This window comes from Prosopis cineraria, unplaced genomic scaffold, assembly GCF_029017545.1.
Source record: "Prosopis cineraria cultivar Desert tree isolate PC_DT_omini unplaced genomic scaffold, ASM2901754v1 PC5, whole genome shotgun sequence".
Classification (NCBI taxonomy): Eukaryota; Viridiplantae; Streptophyta; class Magnoliopsida; order Fabales; family Fabaceae; genus Prosopis; species Prosopis cineraria.
The window spans coordinates 39,176,740-39,196,853 of record NW_026555336.1 but is presented as its reverse complement, the minus strand read 5'-3'; the positions used below and the strand labels follow the sequence as shown (position 1 = coordinate 39,196,853).

Below are 20,114 nucleotides of genomic sequence, written 5' to 3'. Positions count from 1 at the left end.
ATAAAAACAATGCCGCTAGTTTAGGGTTTAGACTGGAAACAAGTTGTGAAGGCCATCATGAATGTTTGAGGTACCGGTCCTTAGTAGATAGATTTTTTTTTTCCTTTTTTTTTTAAAAAAAAAAGATAGCATCAGAAAACAAAACAAAGAGATGGAAAAAAGGATTAAAACAACCAACAAGAATGAGCCTAATAGACTAGTCACTTACAAAGTCGCAGAAAAATAAAACAAGAAGGAGCAGGGAGGTGAAACTGAGCACTCGCAGAATATTAGTTATTAAACATGCAGAAAATAGCTCCAAATAGAAAGAATCGTAGTGAGAGCTGAGAAATGAGAATCAGAAGCTCAAATGCCTCAAACTCCCTCGGTCTTAAACAAGGATCTCCTGTATGTTTCCTAATATAAAATATTTTGTCAAAAATATCATTTTTTTCACTAACTTTTTTAATTTACGCATTGTTAATAAGTGCTTTTCAGGGAGGGAGTATTCATTATTTTTTATTTGAGAAATAACTCTGTCATGCGTGTGGACTAAGAAATAATTGTCATACTTCTGTTTTTTTCTGTGACATTGCAAACTTTTATTTTATTAATATATTAAAGACAGTGAGTAAACCTCTCCCAATATTTAAGAAGAGAATCACATCTGCTACTCATCAAAACAACAAAGGCACTTCTATTTGGGACTGAAAACAATTGAGGTATTTTATTTATATATTTACCCGTTATTATCGACAAACATATACATGGCCATGATTTATCCTTCTTCGTCACGTTTCAAGTATTTAATTTTCACTGGAATCAAAGTTGTTACTGCCTCGGGGAAGTGTTCGAATCACGAATTCATGGAACTCCCAACAGGAAACCTCATTATTCACAGTTGTAAGTCCCACCCTGACACTTCACTGTTCTGTTGGAAGGCCATTTTGAGTCCAAGCAGCATATCCACCAGCTATGTCTGTAATTCCAGAAAATCCCTGCACAATTAGAAAATTACAATCACTGAAAGTTACTCCGTAATTTTTAATCATCAGGATTGTAACTTGTAAGTGAAATTGGCGCTAAGTATGTATTCAGTTCCGGATGATGCCTTTTTGTGGAAGAACAAAATTGATTCTGACGTTCAACCAAATTCAACTAAAATTAAACATTGAGGATTGCCAAAAAAATTAGGTTAAGGTGTTGAAGAAGAAGCTCACAGCAGCTAACAAGTCAGTAGCAGCCATCGTAGACCTTTTACCAAGTTGACAACCCTGTAAAATCACAATATCAACATCGGGACAAAACTTCTCAAAACATGAATATATCATACAGAGTCTAAACCTAGCAAATGAAAATTTAAGAGATTATGCACTTACAACAATAATCTCATCATCTTTCCTAAAATGTGATGAGACTTCTGCAACAAAGTTGGCGTTCTTTGTCATACCTGCATCAATGATCATTAAATCAATATCGATCAGCATAACTGAAGACATTAATATTTAGAGAAAGCATTCCCGTTTTCCTGTGATCAGGAGACTCTGGTAAGAGATAATATTCATCCTGAGGTTTAGAATTAAGGCAGGACAAATTGTCAGGACTTAAATTTTTGCGGCATTTACTATATGAAATGAACCAATTTTACCTTACATAGAACCACAAGCAAGAAAAAGTATTCCACATTCCCTTACATCCAAATCAGATATTTTAAATATTATTTAAAGAAATGTTCAAACTAGACATTGCTGCTATTAGCTGAATCGAGAGTGAGTTGGAAATAACAGAAAGTGATCAATGAACAATAAACACAAAGTGACAGGGGAATCAAATTCTAGATAACTAGCAAAATGATTCTCTCTTTACTATTTTTCTTTGATGCCGAATCAAAAAAATAAATTTTGAACGGAATGCGGGAACTTCGACATTGGGAATCAATTAAAATAGAGTGGCCAATACCGCTACCAAACCTCTAAATTAATTTAATATTTTTTTACTTCTAAAGGGATACAGCAGAGAAAATTTCTTACGAGCCACACACTGCAATTGCTCATTTGGAAAGAAAAAGCGAGAGAACCTGATCCAACTCTGTACATGTAAGGTATATTAATTGCGCCTGGAACGTGTCCTGCGTTGAATTCTTCGGGAGTTCTACAATCAAGCAAGCAAGGAACGGTGTGTGATTTCGGATTGAATCGGAATTTTCTGGAAACTTCAATTCCATAAGAAAATTACAGAACTGTGTACGTTACAGTTGAGTGTTAACTAACCTCACATCCAAATAGCGATGTCCAGCAAGATGAAGCTCGTGCGCTACACGCACTGGCACCGACGTCGGGACTCCGACGGTCTCCAAATTCCCGTTCAGAGCAGCTTTCGTGCTTGAGAATTCAAACGAACACACAAATACAGTTCAATTAAATAGAAAGAATGAGTAACAAGTCAATTCAATTTCCGTTTTGAATACAAACCAGTAGTTTGGAAAGCCGGACTCAACAACAACGACGCTCCGTGCCTGACGGGAGTTCGCTGATTTGAGAAATGAAATTCTGCATGCAATCGATCATTAACATCAAGAAGAGGAAGTAAAACAGAAACAGAAACATAGAATGATATAAAAATTGTGTGAATAACCTTGGATGACGATGCAGTTTGGGAGAGCAGAGAGACGGAGAGAGAGGGAGGCCAGAGGTGCGAAACGACGTCGTCGTCATGGTTTTGTGATGATGGTGTTTCAGAGAGCTTGACAATGAAAGGGAAGTGCAAGTGAATGGCTTTCAATTGCTGAGCGAAAATGAGAAAGAAAAGAAAGCATGAAGAGGCGGGTTACTTATAACATTGCGAAGATGAGGGCGCGAAGGAGCGGCACTCTTCGCTAATGGCCTCGTGCCACGTCATCAGCAGAGTACTGATTAATAAAATTTACTCTTTCATGAATACCAAAAATAATTACTCTTTTTATTCACTTTCTTAATTTTTTTAATTGAATTCTTTTAACTAGTAAATTCATTCAAATCTTTCTTCTCTCTAACACTACTAATTAATTTAAGAAAAATGTTGATCGAATTAAATGATCAAAGAGCCACGAATTTTTTTAAAAAAAATTACACATAGGTCCTGTAAAACTAATTTATTCAAAAATATATCCTACAAAATTCAAAAACTATAGTTAAATCTTTTAGAATCTAGGTGTAATTGAAAAGTAAATTGTAAAGATAATAATATTCTATTAAGTATGTATTATATCAATTAAATAATTAGTTTATAACTATTTTATCAGCAATTTGTAATTATAATTTTAACTTTTTACAATAATAATTTTATATTTACAATAATTAAGTAATTATGCGTTACTAACAAAGTTTGATATTAATTATTTATAACTATTTCATCAATAATTTATAACTATAATTTTAAATTTTAATAATTGTAATTTCACAAATTTAATAATTAAACTGATCAGTTTAATTGTTGAATATTTGAAGTTACAATTATAAAAAGTTAAAATTATAATTATAAATTATTAATGAAGTATATATAAATTATTTGGTTGATATAATGTATATATGTTGAATAAAAATATTATTATCTTTTTACTTAAATTTTAAATTACACTAAAATTTTAAAAAATTTAGTTGTAATTTTTAAATTTTGTAAAATTTATTTATAAATAGGTCATCTCTATAAAACTTATAGTAACTTTTGTTTGTTTTTATGTGTATTTCTTTGTTCGGGGACGAAATGTTTGAAAATACTATAACAAAAGGGGACAGAAAAAAAGGTTTAGAGTGGAAGAAATTGACATAATGTTAAAAAAAATATGAAATAAAAAATAAGAAAGTAAATATTCTCTGATTTTAACATAATGTAGAAGAAGACTGAAATCTTGATTTTTTAAAATATACAAAGCAAGCACATTAATCAATATCCACAAAGGGGTATACGACTTAGAAAGCGTGGGGACGCATTGGATATGACGTGGAATTCTTGTATGGATAAGCCCAATTTCATTCAAGGTTGAAGTTCAAGAACAAAGGAAGAAACCATGGGTCCCACGCACCACCTGAGTCCAGATTAGTAGTGATCAGCTGCTCGTCTGACACCCAGTCATTTGCATGGTCGTGGATAACCCTTCCGACTCGTCATCCACGTGGCAAGATTCGTTCCACCTACCAACCAGGGCCATCACCATTCTTTAACTTGATATTTTCTTCGCGGCCTCTCCCCATTGGGCTAAGATCAAGTGCAATCAAGCGTAGAGTGATTTTCATCACTATTTTGACTTGATATTTAGCCCCAGTTTGTTTAAAATTCAAATAACGTGATTTTGGTTGAAATTGGAATCCCCTCCGAGAGTGATGGAATGAAAATCCTAACCAGGGACATTTTGAATTGAAAAAATCAATTCCCAAAAAACAAAGCCATTCCTAATCCTATGGTCTATTTATAGAATGGGAATTACCTCAATGAGGTCCAATCCATTCAATTGGAATGATATTTCTGTTACACCAAATGGAGTATGAATCATTCCTTTCTTTATTTTCATTCCATCACCCATTATTTCTCATACCAAACAAAGTCTTAATGCCTAACAATATCTCCAATAATATTATTTTTAATAGGAGAATACATGTGGATAATCAAATTACACCAATTTAATTGAATAAAATATTATATATCATTATTTTTAATAAATTTATTTTTATAAAAAAATGCATATTTAATTTTTTATCTTTACTCTCTCTAATATCATTAATATCATAATTAATTTATATCTAATGTCATATAAATATAATATTTTTATTAGATAAACTATAAATGATGTGATACATCAAATTCATTTAAAAACTTTTCCATAACCAACCAACACCCCTTTTAAAAGAGGAGGCTATGAAGTTTAAGAGCTGGCTTTCCCCATTGCCCTCATTTGCAAAGGAGGAATCACTACAAATATGGACCATTAAATTGAATTTAATGATTTAAAGTTAATAATTTTTTAAATATATAAATTTAATTTGAATAGTTTAAATTTGTAGTGAAAAAATGGTAGAGAGAAAAAACAATGGAGAGAAAGTTTAATGCCACATGCAAAGGGTTAGGTGGGTGTCAATCTTTCGCTGAGAAAAGAGATAGATAGGTAGATGTGTGTGTTTAATTGTTTATATTTCTATAACAAAAAAATGTTTATATTTAATCTGTTAAAAAAGTCCGTCGTACAAAAAAAAATGGAAGGAAGAAAGAAATGGGCCTTTGATTTGCTTACCATATTTCAACGTCATTCTTTGATGCATCGTGGGCTGAAGATTGGTCAATAAATTGGGCCTTCTTGTTTTGCACTAACTGCCCAAATTAAAAAAAAAAAAAAGACAGCCATGGCCTTACGTTGTTCAGTAATAACGCTTTCTTTTTTTATTTTTCCTTTTCTTTTTTTTTTTTTTTTAAAAGTGAAATCAACTAACCCCTCTTTGGGCTTGCTTAACCGGTTTGAAGAGTGCCTGGGAATATGGAGAGCGTGATTTATCTCTTTGTTGTGACTGGGTTGATGTTGTGGATCTGATTCAAGGAGGAGACGTGGAGTTGCATGAGTGCGGAAGTATTATCCTGGAGATTGAAGTAAATCGATTTTTCATAATTTATGAACAACACGGTTTTATATTTGGGAGAATTTTGATAAAGACATCTTAATTACACTTATTTAAATTCAAAGCCTTTAATTTTTTAAAATTATATTTTAATTCAGGGTATTGATTTGATATTAATTTTTTTAAAAAAATAAAACTGCTCCCCGTTTAAATTAATATAAGAACTTTTTTGCTACACTTGTTTCTTGTATTACTTAAATTGTTAATTTACTTATAGAATGTTGTTAATTACTCTATTTAACCTGTTTTTATTTTAGGTGTTTAAATCATCTTAAGACAGTATGTTAATTCTTATACTGTATATTATCCATTTAATTATGAATTGTTGTTCATTATCCTATTTCATGTTCATTGCCATATTTTCATCTGATTTTGTTTCAGGAAAATGAACAGGTAAAGTAGGATAACGAAAAACATTCCGTAAGTGAATGAATAAGTAAAGCAAAACAATATTGATATTAATTTAAATAAAAAATAATTTTATTATTTTTTTTTAAATTTAATATGAAATCAATACTCCTAAACGGCAATAAAATTTTAAAAATTTAGAGGTTTTAAAAATTCTTTCTTTATATTTTATTAGGTTAAGATATAAATATACCTTCAAAGTTTTTAGCCAAACACACATCCAATCCTAAAGTATTTTCTGGCACAACTTTACCTTAACGTTTTTTAATTTGATACAATTTTACCTTGCAGTTAGGGTTTAACAAGATTGAATGTTAAGTTGGATAATTTGACCATTATTTGCTAACTGGAATGCCACATTAAAGTCTACATTGTAACACACCAAAATTTTTTTTTTTAATAATTTAACTCAACCATAGTTGGGTTACAGCCACCCAACACATTTTTATATCAATAATTTCGATATAAAATATTTTATAATTGGTTTCAACTCACATACTATAACATTTCAGATAAATTTTTACCTCCCACATGCCATTAGGCTAAATCACATTTGTCCATCCTTATACTCCCAACAAGTAAACTAAATCACATTTGTCCATCCTTATACTCCCAACAAGTAAAATAAGCAATTTAATAAATTTTCAACACAAACCAGTTATTTGGCCTTATAATTATGCCATTTTAACCAATCCAAAGTAAACCAAATATTAAAATTACAGTCATCCAAATTGTACTAAAAATAGAAATAGTTTGAAAGGCATGATTACATTTATATATTCATATAATTGACAATAAACAAAAAGCCCTAATATTGGCAATATAACACATTATAAATCATAAATTAAATACCCAAAAGAGACAGTGGATCTATACCACTAAGCCTCTGGGACTCCTCCACGTGTCACTCGTGGCTCTTCTCTGAAAATTGTTAACCACATAATGAGACTCAAAAGTCCCAGTAACCAAAGCCAATTTATGATAGTGTATACAAACAGTTAATTGTGTGATTACTAAGTGAGAATTAAAAATAATATAATTCCAACAAATATATGAAATATTACAATACACACAAACAACCATCCTTATATCCCTCCATTAACCTCGAGCCGTAGCCCTCACTCGGTGCTAAATTACCCGGCCAAAGGTAGATTAGCCCGAGCCCTTACAAACCACCTATTGAGCTCCAATAGGGGCATACCACGTGGCACATAAATACAACAACAATAGCAAGTCTCCCAACACCTCCCACAATAATCACACAAATTCATAATAATAATATTGCACAATATACAATAAAAAAAATTCATAATTTTCTCAATAATCACCCAATTAACATGAAGTAACACTAATCATAAATTAAAAGCATGGTTACCTTGTGGCTTTTTCAATAAATTATTCCTTAAAATTTCTCTCTCACCACAATCTTCACCAGTAATACAATCTACAAATAACATATTATTTATAAATATTAGTTTCAATTTTTGAAACTAATAAAATAATTCAAATAATAGAATTAAAAATATAACATAATTTCTAATCTCAATCTTAATACAAATCTATAGTTAATACTATTAAGTAAAATTTTTAACTCCTCTTTTAATTATCAATAAACATTAATAATCTAAAAATCAACTTCTAAATTATTTTCTATTATCAAAATTTTCTTTTTTATTTTATAAATTCGTACCTAAAATACTCAAAAATTAAAAATTAAGTCTCTAGTTTAGAATCATAATCCTATAACCATAATAATTCATTTCTCATCCCAAATAATCATCTAAACCTCAATAAATCAACATATATTTTCAGATCTAGTTTAGAATTTGATCCATAAGCCATAAATTCAAAGATCATTAATAAATTTATACTCTATGACATTTATTATACTACTGACAACCTCAAAAACCATATTTATTCAACATAAATTCATCCCTCTTCAGATCTTAAATTTTCTACCACTACAAACTCAGAAACCAAAGAAGAAGGATGACTAAGAAAAAATTTTAGAACACTTACTTAGTCTTGAAAAGCTTAAAATCACACCCTAAATATCCTATTAAAAACTCTTACCTTAAAAATTTAGATATTTCGCACCGGTGACTCGCGTTCTCTCCGCCTCAGCTCGGGCGCAGGAATGAATGAGGAAATGAAGGAAGGTGAGTTTTTATAAAAATTCAGTGGGTCCCACACATTTTTTTTTATTATTTCTTCTTCTCTCTATCCTTTTTTTTATTATTATTTTATATTTACTATTCATACGGCGCCGAAAACAAATTCGTTTTCTCTTCTTCTTCTTTTTTTTTTTGGCATACCTTTTCCCCTTTTTTTTTATTATAATAATAATTTAATAATTTTTTTAATTAATTTTTTTTAATAAAATTATTTTTTTAAATTTTTTTAATTTAGAATTATATCCTAAATTAGATTTAATAATCATTTTCTACTAATTTTCTTACCTCTAAATATTATTTTTTTAAAAAAAAAATTTCTATTAACTTAAATTAACTATTAAAATTTAAATTGATGTTACACACATCACCTTCTCTGCCATTCCATGTCACATGTTTCCCATCCACCTCATTATTTATTGTTTTTCTCTCAGATTATCAGATTGCCTTCTCATCCATGTCATATATCATTGAGGAAGTTATATGATGTAGTTCCAAATTCGTTATTTTTGCCAGCATTTTTGTGTTCAGAATTCATCAGTGTACCAGTCATTGCTCTTGGCTTTATAAGTTTTTCATAAGTTTTAGATTTTTTTTTCTTTGGGTTTAATTATCAATCAATCACCCAAACGTTTTCAAAGTACTTTGGAAATAAAAGCTTGAAAATATATTAACACTATTTTTCCATCTGGTTTCAAAAGCGTGGCCAATGATAAGGATCACCATGGCACGGCGAACTCCCCGTTGAATTTGGACGACATTTATATATTATCTATGGACTGGGAAGCACGAGTGAAATACAAAAGAGAATAAGAATGGGAGAATTTCAATTAAGGTCTGTCGAAGAGAGATATTCACCGGTGAATTCTTAAAAAATTTGAAATTTCACTACAAGATTTCTGAATTAAATTGAAATAAAATAGGTGGCTGAAAAAATTGAAATGCTCTTTTACAAATGGAAAAAAAAAAAAAGAGCAACAGCCGATATTAATGAATTAACAAGTAAATTATAGAATTAATAATTAATAATTTTATATTTAGGACAAAATGATTAAACTAATATGATTATTAACGAGTCATGTAATTTATAACTGATATTAATAAATTAATAAGTAAAAGCTAGATAATTAACAAATGATATTAGTATGATTATTGACAGGTGAAGTTAAATAATTTACAACTAATATTGATAAATTAACAAGTAAAGTGAGAAAATTAATAACTAGTTATTATGCTTTTCAATCAAATCGAGTAAACTAGTCTTACAAAGAATTCACAAATCAAATCAAGTAGTTAACAAATAAAATTATCAAATTAACAAGCAATGCTTTTAAGATTATAAAGTCATGAAATGAACTAGTTAATTATTTTACAAGTATTGTTAAAAAATTATGACTATAAATAACTAATAAATAAGTAAAGTTAGGTAGTAATCAAGTACTTTTTAATTTTACATAAGGGCATTTCAGTCTTTTTAATCACCCATCTTATTTTTATTTAGTTCAGAAATCCTAAAGTGAATTTTAAAATTTTTTTGAAACCCACTGATAAATATTTCTATTCCATAATCTTTAGTTGAAATTATCTTAGTAAAAGGTGTGTACAAAGCTTGCTTCTACATTTACCGAACCTATATTAATTTATATTTTTCTTGTTTCAAAGAAACTTCACGTCTTCTCCCTTTTTTTCCGCTTTTAAAGATATCTCCATAGCCAACAATTGTAAATCTAGTCTCTTGAAAAACCTAAATACGATTTAAGAGATTGTTCCCCGTTTTATTTGCTTTGTGAAATGAAAAAACATGGATTGATATTACAAACTGTGAAGTTCATTTATCAAGTGAACTAGTTCAAACTTCAAACATCATAAGGCAGTTTTTTTTAGAGTACATGTTAGGTTGCACAACAATTCTTGACAACATTCTCGTATATTCTAAGACTTTTTTTTTATTGATCTTTTTTAAAAGGAAGAAAAAATTACATGATGAAAACAGATGAAGATACAATTCAATAGTTTACTTGATACATGTGGAAAATCAAAAAAAATCTAACAGTTTGCTTTAAAAATTATCTAAAATATATAACACATATCTTTTAACATTACGTCAAATTTTATTCCAGTTTTTAATTTTTTTAATTTCACTTGATATGATCTCTTATTTATTTTAAATTTCATTTCATTCTTAAATTAATCAACCATCACCTGATGTGTGAAAGTGGTGGATGAAGAAAGAAAATTATGTTAATCTTTTTTTTTTATAATTTAAATTAATGGGCTCCTTTTTGTTCGGCCCAATAACATGGGCTCTTTTTATTAAAAAAAATCACAGGTATGAGCAAGTTAGGGAAACTTAAAACTTGTCACAAGCGCAAACGTGATGTTGAACTTTCGATTACTCAACTAGTGCAATTATCTAAGCCACACTAATTCCAATAAAGTGGGGCCTATTAAGCTGCTACTCCCAATCATATTTTCTTCAAATAAAAATAGAATGGGATATGCATATTGGAACATGCCTCTATGACCCGTCATCTCAGTCAAATCCAAATGGTACATCAGCGTCTTCGTTCCGGGCTCTCCACAATGATGAGCACGTGGGGCTTAGCCCATCCAAGTCTCTTATTTTATTTTTAATTAATTTTTATCATTTATTTTTTAATATTTTAAATATTATATTACTAAAATAAAAAATATACAAAAAATATGCAAATTCTAATATTAGATGTACTGTTTAAAATATAATAAGATAATATCTATATAGTTCAAAGCATATTTATAGTCAGTTTATAAAATCGTAATTTGTGATATCAAATTAAATGATCCAAATCAAATCTATTGGTATCAAATATAAAATTAAAATAAAAACTTTTAAATTTAAAAAGTTTAGATCTTGTCACCAGTGATGAGTAAGAAGATAATACAAATTTAATATTAAAATTTTGTATATTTTTCATACAATTTTATTTTAATAATGCAATATTAAAAATATTAAAAAATAAATTTAAAATAAATGAAAAAAATCAATTGAAGATGAAATCAAGAGCTTAAATGAGCCCAAGCCTTAATGAGTATCCTAGAACTTGACATTGGTATATCATTTAATTTTTCTTGTTATATGATTTTTTTAAATTATAGGACAAAAAAGATAAAAGTACTTAGAGTCAAAAAATATTTAACAATAAAAAAAGTATACAAGTTTTCATAAAATTATTTTTTCAATATATCTTTGTCGTTAAAAGTTAAAGACATTGATTGTTGTCTTTTAAATATTAAATTTAACGGTTTAGTTATAGATATACATAAAAAATAAATTTATGAATACTCATATACTTTTTCTCACATTAAGTAATTGCGTATGTTCCTCATCAATGACTTTTAAGATATTGTTACCCTTTTCTTAAATTCTATTAAAATTCATGCCCAATTTTTTTATTAAAATTATTTTAATTTATATTTATGACAACATAAAAAAATTATATTATTTTTTATGAGAGATTATATCTTGGTGTTACAAGTTCACCCAACTTGTCATTTACATTTAGTCCTTATTGTTATATCTTAACAATATTATGCTACATTTTTGGGTTCACTTCGCTATATATATATATATATATATATATATTTTAGTTATTTTTACCTTGCTAAACCATACAAATTTAAGGCATTAAGATATTATATATAGTTATTCTCACCAATAAAATTTACTAAATCTTAAAAAAATATAATAATAGGAGATTTTTTTTGTAAATTATGGTATTTAATGATTGTTTAGTATATATAAACATTTACCTAAAAATAAAACTGAAATAAACTTATTGTTTTCATCTTTATTGAAATGTATTGGCAAAAAAAAAATCTGTATTGAAAAAAAAAATATATATATATATATATATTTATATATAAATTTAATTAATATATTTATAATTTTAATAAAGTTGAAGCTTGAAAGAGAATAGGATTATTTTTATTTTATTTAAGATCAAGATACCAGTTTTCATTCTTCATCAGTTAGTTTTTCAAGCTATCTATCGAAATAATCCAATATCCGTTCTCATCTTCTATTCTCCACTTTTACACGCAAATCCCATTCTATAGCATCTCGCGACCCAATTTCTTCTGTTGCCATCAATTTCCAGAACCGAGGAACAGCTCAGAAGGACAAAATAATGAGGGCTAACATATCAGAACTCGAGAAACTAGAGCTACTCCACAAATCGGAGGTCTTCAAGATCAAAGGCAGGGACAAGCAAGGCCGCAAGATCCTTCGCATCATCGGCAAGTTTTTCCCGGGTAAATTCATTCACCAAGTCATCGCTCTTCGTATTCTTCGCAATCATTCGATCACATCTTTCGTTTTTCTCTTCGTTACAATTTTCTTGATGGATTTCTTTTCTTCGGGCGCCAGCGCGGCTCGTGAGCGTTGACCTTTTGAAGAGGTACTTGGAGCAGAGGATTTTTCCGAAATTGGAGAAGAAGAAATTCTCGGTGGTGTACGTTCACACCGGCGTTCAACGGAGCGAGAATTTCCCAGGAATCTCAAACTTGAGATCAATCTACGATGCGATTCCGTTGAACGCAAAGGAAAATCTGGAGGCTGTGTATTTCGTGCACCCAGGCCTCCAGGCACGGCTTTTCCTCGCCACGTTTGGCCGTTTTGTCTTCAATGCAGGGTGAGGCTTTTCAGATTTTCAAAACGCCTCTTGAGTTTGGCGCAATTTAGTTATGGTACCGTCAGGTTTGCTAACATAAGCATTTATGAGGTTAACGTTTAACGGCAAATTGGATCTTCAGATTTTTCTTTGTAGACTGAAATTTGTTGAAACACCCTTTTTTTTGTCGTTTTAGAAAACCTCTATTTTTGGCTAACTTCAGAAAAATTCAAAGATATGTTAATTAAAATAAAAAAGCAAAGATGATCACGAAAATAGTATCTGAATAAATTTTTGTTACATTATCTTAAAAGATATATTTGGGTATGGTAGGTTGTACGGGAAGGTGAGGTACGTGAGCAGGCTGGACTATCTGTGGGATAAGGTGAGGAGGAATGAGGTGGAAATACCAGAGTTTGTGTACGATCACGATGAAGACTTGGAATATCGTCCCCTGATGGATTATGGATTGGAGAGCGATCACGCTAGGGTGTGCCACCCGTCCTCTATTGATTCCCCTATCTCTACCTTCTCCATGAGGTGCCTCTCATAGGATCATCCCTCTACCCTCCTCCAAAATGGAAACTATCACAACCGGTTACATATGTAACTCGCCAAATACTACCGTTCTTTTCTTGGTTCATACTTGAATTAAAGTTGTTTCCCCACTTAAGTTTTAGGTCTGTTCTTATATTTTTAGCTAGGTAAGCCACGTGTAATCCTGTGAATAGATATTTTTGAATCGTTATCATATATTCAGTCGTTTTGTTCACCGGCGACCGACCTGATTTCAATAGAAGGTTGTGATTCGCATATTTAATTGCTTATTGGACTTAATACAAGTGTGGAGTTTAACAATCTTGTGATTTCATGGGTTTCAATAGACCAATGACCAACTTGCAGTTATTGAAGTGCAACAGAAAAAATATATACAATTTTTGTCTAAAGCAATGACATACAAGCGATGTTTATACATAATCAGAAAGTCTCAACCTTTTGTCATTGAACTTGGGATTTGATGGTCAGAGCATGTTGCTCTCACTAATCAAGTCCCGAGTTCGAATCTGAGAGAGTTTCTACTTCCAACAGTCCGATTTGTACCACAAGGAATCTTTAGTCTGCAGAACTAGGGCCTATTTGTATATTCTTTTAGAATTAATTTTAGGTGTAAAATTATAGTTTTAAAAAATTTTATCCAAACATTTTAATTTTCTCAAACTTCATTTAATTTTTAAAACTCCATTTAAAATAAGTTAAAATTTATTTCATTTTAAAAAATTAATATCATAATCAATTTTTAAAAATTTATTCAAACACCATCACATTTTAATAATCAATTTTTTTAATTAATTTGTTTCAATTAAAATTCAAACACAGCCCAAGTGTAGGAGCCCCGTGTTGAAAATGACAGTTTGGGTACACATTTTAAAGGTGATTTTTTTTTTTGGACCTGATTTTAAAAAAGATTCAAAGACAACCAAATATAAATAACATTGAGTGGCACGCATGATGCCACATCACCGTTAGTATGTGATGATGGGATGGGGATTACATGCTCTTTTATTAGTGAATAGAAGATATGTTATCATAAATCATGAGTTTGGAAATGTGATCAGATATAGCTCATAAAATATTATCAACAATACATTAGTTTTTATCTGCACTTGGTTTGATTTCCTTTATACTCATTTGCAACGAAAAACCTCTTGGCTTAAAATGAGCATGAATATATCAAATGTTTTTTCATAGTAATATTCGAGATTTTACAATGCCCACGGATACAAACTATCATAAATAAAAATAGCAAATCACAATATATTTTGCGTTCAATTCTTGATTAGTAATACTCCCTCCAGTCATTAGTATTGCACAACTTCTGCAAGGTTTCTGTGTCCTAAACACAAGATATTTTTTAAAAAAAAATAATATTTATTTATTTTTTTATAAATTCCCTTATCAAGAAAGAGAATCGATATAACAAAAGAAAATTAAAAATAATCAAGACAAGTTAATTTTAAAAACTATTTATATCTAATTTGTATAATTTTAATTATACAAACTACTTTTAATTATTTTTTATTTATATAAAATATGTTAAAAATATGAAAAAATATAATTTTAAATTCTTATACTTTGCTTGCGTTTTGCTATTAATTATTATTATATATATATATTTTAGTGTTTTTAATCTTTATACTTTTATTTTTTATTATTTTAAATTCTTTTAAGATTCTTATAGTTTATTTATGAAATGATCTAAAATAATAAAAAATAAAAATATTAAAAAAATAAAATATCAATAATCAACCGCGACCAAAATTTAAAATTTAAAATTATATTTTACCTGCAAATAATTTAGAAGTGGAGGAATAATTCCTAGTTGGCCTGCCTGACCGCAACTGAATAAAAGTACTGCTTGATAGGACCCTGACAATGTCGTGCACCAACAAGTCTCTTGTGATGGTTAATTTTATTTTTATATCCAGGAGTCATGACACTGACCCTTCAGAAAAAATTTGTTATTCAAAGAGTTGTTATCTTCTAAGTTATATATATATATATATATATATATATATTTTTTTTATAAATTATTTTTATCAATCTCATCAATATTAATATAATAAAATATATAAAATAAAAGTATGTAAAATTTTAAATATGTCTTTATATAATAAATTTAAAAAATAATGTGATGTTATTTTTTTTAATAAAAGGTAAGTCTATAATTTTTTTAAAAATATTACTTAAAAACATGTACAATAATTTATAAATGAGACTAAATAAATTTTTTAAAAAGTATCTTATAAATAAAATTAAAAAGAGTTTTTTTAAGAATTAAATTTTGAAATGATGTTTAAAAGACCCAACCCTTTTTTATCACATGTGCCACATCCCCTCTACTCATTAATTGAACAGACTCATTGTAACAACAGTTCAACTGGCCCAATCATCCAAAATGCTAGTATAGGGCGAAAATTATTAGTTATATTTTTCCTATATCATATTTTAGACTAATTCTATTATGAATTATTATTATCCAAGAGAGAGACATTTGATAAATAAACCGCATCACCGATTACAGCCGATCTACAGCGCTTAACAGCTTAAACATGTCCAACAAGTAATAGAGAGTCAAGTGACGGAAAAGAGCCCGTACTGTACCTAAATAGTCAAACATGTTCTTACATTCTCAGCCAAGAAGGGGGAGGCCAGAACAGTTTTGAACTACACGGATCAAGTTCAAATGTCTTGATGCTGCCATCACCCAAGTTGTACTTTCCAACATCGAACATATCAGTGAAGAAAATGCAATTTCCTTCGTACCCAGCAAAATCATTCGCTGAAACGGAGAAGCTGCAGCTATCTCCCAGGATGAACACCCTGTCTTCCAAATCTTTCACATCCACCCATGTCCCCCACTCTTCATCCAACCTATAAACCTTAAAATCCACGACCGCTGCTTCATAATTCAGCCTCCTGGGTTCACTATCATAGTACCTGTCAATAACATATAGATTCCCACATAATTCCACCAAATGCTTCTTGTGCCCAACACCACATAATGGAGGCGAATACTGAATCAACTTCAATGAAGATATGTCGACCCAAGATATCGTACCCCACCTATCTGTCACATAAAGCTGACCCTTGTACACAATAACATCATCGTAGTAATAATTCTCATCATCCACGAGCGTCCATTTTTTGTCTCCTCGTTTGAACAACGCCAGCTTACCCTCCAGATAGATACAGCAAGCCACAGAATCCTCGCCGTCAGACCAACACGAGGTCGGGAAGAAGACGACTTTCTTTACGGGGAATCCGAACTGCTGGAAGCAATATGATTTGTATAATTCCAGCACCCGATAGTCCAGCAGATTCAGTATTCTCGGCGAAGAGCTAAGAGGGTTCGAAAATTGCCGGTCGGAAAGCGGGTTTAGGAGACGAAGAGGATGAGAATGCGATGGATTTGATTCTCCTTCTACTTTGATCAACCAGCCCTTTGGAGAAGAAGAGGAGGGTTGGTAGGGCGGTTCGATTCGATAAAAAGTGGACTGAATGAGGAAGACGACGGTGAAGGGATTGATGGGGTGGGGGAGTTGGAGAGGGAAAGAAGGAGAGTTAGGGAGAGAAGGAGGGATTGAGGATCGCCATGAGTTGCAGACGCTGCGAAATCGGAGAAGGTCGATGCGATTGCGGAGAGATTTACCGATCTTCCGCCACAGCTCCGACGGAAGATCGCACCAATTGGGTCGGACACCCATTTGATCGGGCACGTTCGTGAGTTGAATCTCCATGGAAATTTGTTGTTCCGAGTTCCAACACAAAGGCTCCGAGGTACTTGAGGGTGTTACTGTGTTTCGGAAATTACGCAGGAAGTAGAGCTTATGACTTCTGATCTGAAGTCATGCTTTCCGTTCAGGTCCGCCCCGGGGGGGACTTTTATCTCTCAGGAAAATAGCTTTTTTTATTGAAAAACACTTGTAGCTGTACAGCTTTTTGCCTTTTTTCCCCCCACCAAAAAAAAAAAAAAGCAATTGAAGTTGGAACTTGGAACAACCTTAATCGCTAAGTTACAAAACGAATGTTTGACCAAAAGTCAAAAGAGTAAGTTGGCGCTTGGGAAGGAAATAAAACAGTAAATAATACCTGTAGGAAAATGCCATCAACACTAAATGATTCAACCGGTCCAATCGTTTCTTGGGTCCGGTTTCTACAACATCGCAACTTCTTTTTTTGGTTTTTTTACACGATAAAACAGTCCGGCTCCTTGGCATGGCAGGTGTCATGAATTGTGTGTTGCGCGATGCTCACTTCGTCAATATGGAGGATGTCCTTCTCAAAGTTCTCTTGGAGTCAGCAGCCGACATTTATGACTCCTCTCGCAATTTGATGGTGCCATGAACAGCCCCACATACAGTGTCCACTCGCGGCCATTTGGATCTCCACCAGTTGTTTCTCCTTTGATCTCAAAATCCAGATTGATTGATCAATTTCAAAATTTTATTTCTTTTTTAATTAAAAGTTTAAATGGGTTATGAGTTTCAACGACAAAAAAGAAAAAAAAAACGCGTAGCTACTACTTATCATTGGATCGAATTTTGATAGATACTTTTATACTTTATTTTATTATTCAATTTGTCAAAATTATACCACATTATAAACACGGTATCTTTTTTCTTCTCTTTCAGTTTTTTTCCCTCTCTTTTCATATTGTCTCCTTACATCTTCCCCATTACTGTTGTATTTAATTTCTTCCATTCTTCCATCTCTTCTATTCTTCTTCGTATCCAATATTTCTTCCTTCCTTTCCTTCTTCAACTTCTTTCTGTTTTCTTCGGTTTTTCTAAGTTGTTTTCCTTTTTTTTGAAAAAAAAAAATTGTTCTACATCTTTCTCTCCTTTTAATTTCCACTCGATCTAATTTATATTTCTTGTCTTATTTGCTGGTAGATTCACATTCTTCTTCTTCTTTTTTGCCAGAAGGTACATAGATTCACATTTGATTATATACCTATGAGGAGATATATTTCAAGAATTAACTCGATCTAATATAATTGCTCGTGTACAATATGTGAAATGTCCTATATATATTGCAAGGAACGCTGTCGATAATTTTTCAGTGTCGTGACTCATGATAGATCACAGAACCACCCGGATGAAAAAAATGAGTTGAAAAGGTTCACAATATAATTCATAGTTGGATTGAATAATTACACATGATTCTTTAATCTGCACATATCTATGCTTGACTCTTATGTTTATTCCATATAGTTTTTCTCAATTTAATGTTAATTATGAGTATTAATTAATGATATCAACAAAGATTTCTTTTTAGTTGTTAATGTTATTTGCTATATTTCACTCCTATATATGTATAGACTATTCCGAAATTAAATGGACATGTCATGATCATTTATTTATGAAAGTCCAAGAATATTAGTGTGTGTGTGGATTAAAAATTTTGCAAGTGAGGTTCAAATTCAATTAAAGTTAGCAAATTGATATTAAAAAAAAAGTTAGTGAATACAACGCAATTTATATTTGGGGATATATTTTTTTAAAAGACAGTTGCACAAACTAAAATTTATTTAAATGATTTTATTCAAAAGTCAATTAAAATGTATAATGATAAAAATAGACATAATTTTTTTGTATATATTTTTGTGACTAAAAAATGTGAAATAAATTAATAAATTATAAATTAAATGCTAATTTTAATTCATATTCTCACATATTATAATTATAATTATGTTTTATTGTTGTAATTTAGAATATTCAGATTCAAAAAAATTGTAATATGTATTACAATATAAATAAATTATAATATGATATTATAATTAATTCTCTCATCTTTTTGAAATTCCTTTCTTCATCCCATTGCTACCGTAAATCCCTCCTTCTCAACTCACTCCTCGCCTCTTTCCTCTTTTCACCTCCATTGACAACACTCCCTTCCCAGTACTCATATTATTAATAACTTTTTTCACCTCTGAAAATATTAACTAAATTAATAAATTAAATTAAATTAAATTAAATTAAAAAACCAAAAAATTTATTGAAAACCATCATTTATAATTATCAAAAAAGATAAAAGATTTATATATTGTGGATAATGTATATAATTAAATGTATTTAATAATTTTTTTAAAACAAGAGCAGAGAATAAAGACAATTACATATTATGGTGCAAAGAACAAAGAGCAAGAAAATGAAGTGAAAGACGAAATGACAACCGGCCAAAAAAAAAAAAACTATGAAAGGAGAAAAAAAGAGATGATGTAGAACCTAACGCCAACGCTGTAAAATAGTTCCTCCAACTTTTTGTCTACCGAGCTTTTAGGGGCAAAAGCTAATTTTGAAATTTCTTGATCCAAATAAAATTTGAATGAGATTTCTGATTCAAACTAGGTTTGAGGAGGCAAAACCTCATTTTGGATTTTATCCAAATATGCTCTTAATGAACGCTAACAACACACACACACACAAAGCTTCAACTTGAGGCGTTTTATTATTAATAAATTCCAAATAACGTCATCATGAGACCAGGAATATCATCTCATTGCAAATTACATATCCTTCGAACAAAAAAGAAAAAGCAAAACAAACAAATGATTGCCATTCAGCACAACTCATAAGCAGGGAGAAGGGAGAGCCGGAGAGATGAGCCCCATTTCGGTGGGACTCAACAACAGAAGGAGACTCTCCCCATCTCTGCTTCTCTCTGTCGTTGTTTATTCTTGTTAAAAGGCTGCTTCTAATTCT

At 30.5% G+C, this 20,114-nt stretch overlaps 3 protein-coding genes across 3 annotated transcripts; 1 reads left to right on the top strand and 2 right to left on the bottom strand.

Annotated features, from left to right (window-relative positions):
* Positions 1-653: 653 nt before the first annotated feature.
* Positions 654-2,781, bottom strand: LOC129310922 (thiosulfate sulfurtransferase 16, chloroplastic-like). Its single transcript, XM_054952815.1, has 7 exons — positions 2,614-2,781; positions 2,451-2,528; positions 2,250-2,360; positions 2,057-2,130; positions 1,359-1,429; positions 1,200-1,253; positions 654-977 (listed from the first exon to the last, which is right to left on the bottom strand). The coding sequence occupies exons 1-7, from the start codon at positions 2,691-2,693 to the stop codon at positions 903-905; spliced, it is 543 nt and encodes a 180-aa protein (XP_054808790.1). The 5' UTR covers positions 2,694-2,781; the 3' UTR covers positions 654-902.
* A 9,436-nt stretch (positions 2,782-12,217) lies between these two features.
* On the top strand, positions 12,218-13,621 carry LOC129311922 (uncharacterized). The gene is made up of 3 exons (XM_054954426.1): positions 12,218-12,490; positions 12,606-12,870; positions 13,183-13,621. Exons 1-3 carry the CDS (start codon positions 12,367-12,369, stop codon positions 13,400-13,402), a joined length of 609 nt encoding a protein of 202 aa, XP_054810401.1. The 5' UTR covers positions 12,218-12,366; the 3' UTR covers positions 13,403-13,621.
* Positions 13,622-15,668: 2,047 nt separating this feature from the next.
* LOC129311679 (F-box protein SKIP23-like) lies at positions 15,669-17,340 on the bottom strand. The gene has a single exon (XM_054954082.1). It carries the CDS (start codon positions 17,145-17,147, stop codon positions 16,032-16,034), a length of 1,116 nt encoding a protein of 371 aa, XP_054810057.1. The 5' UTR covers positions 17,148-17,340; the 3' UTR covers positions 15,669-16,031.
* Positions 17,341-20,114: the final 2,774 nt, after the last annotated feature.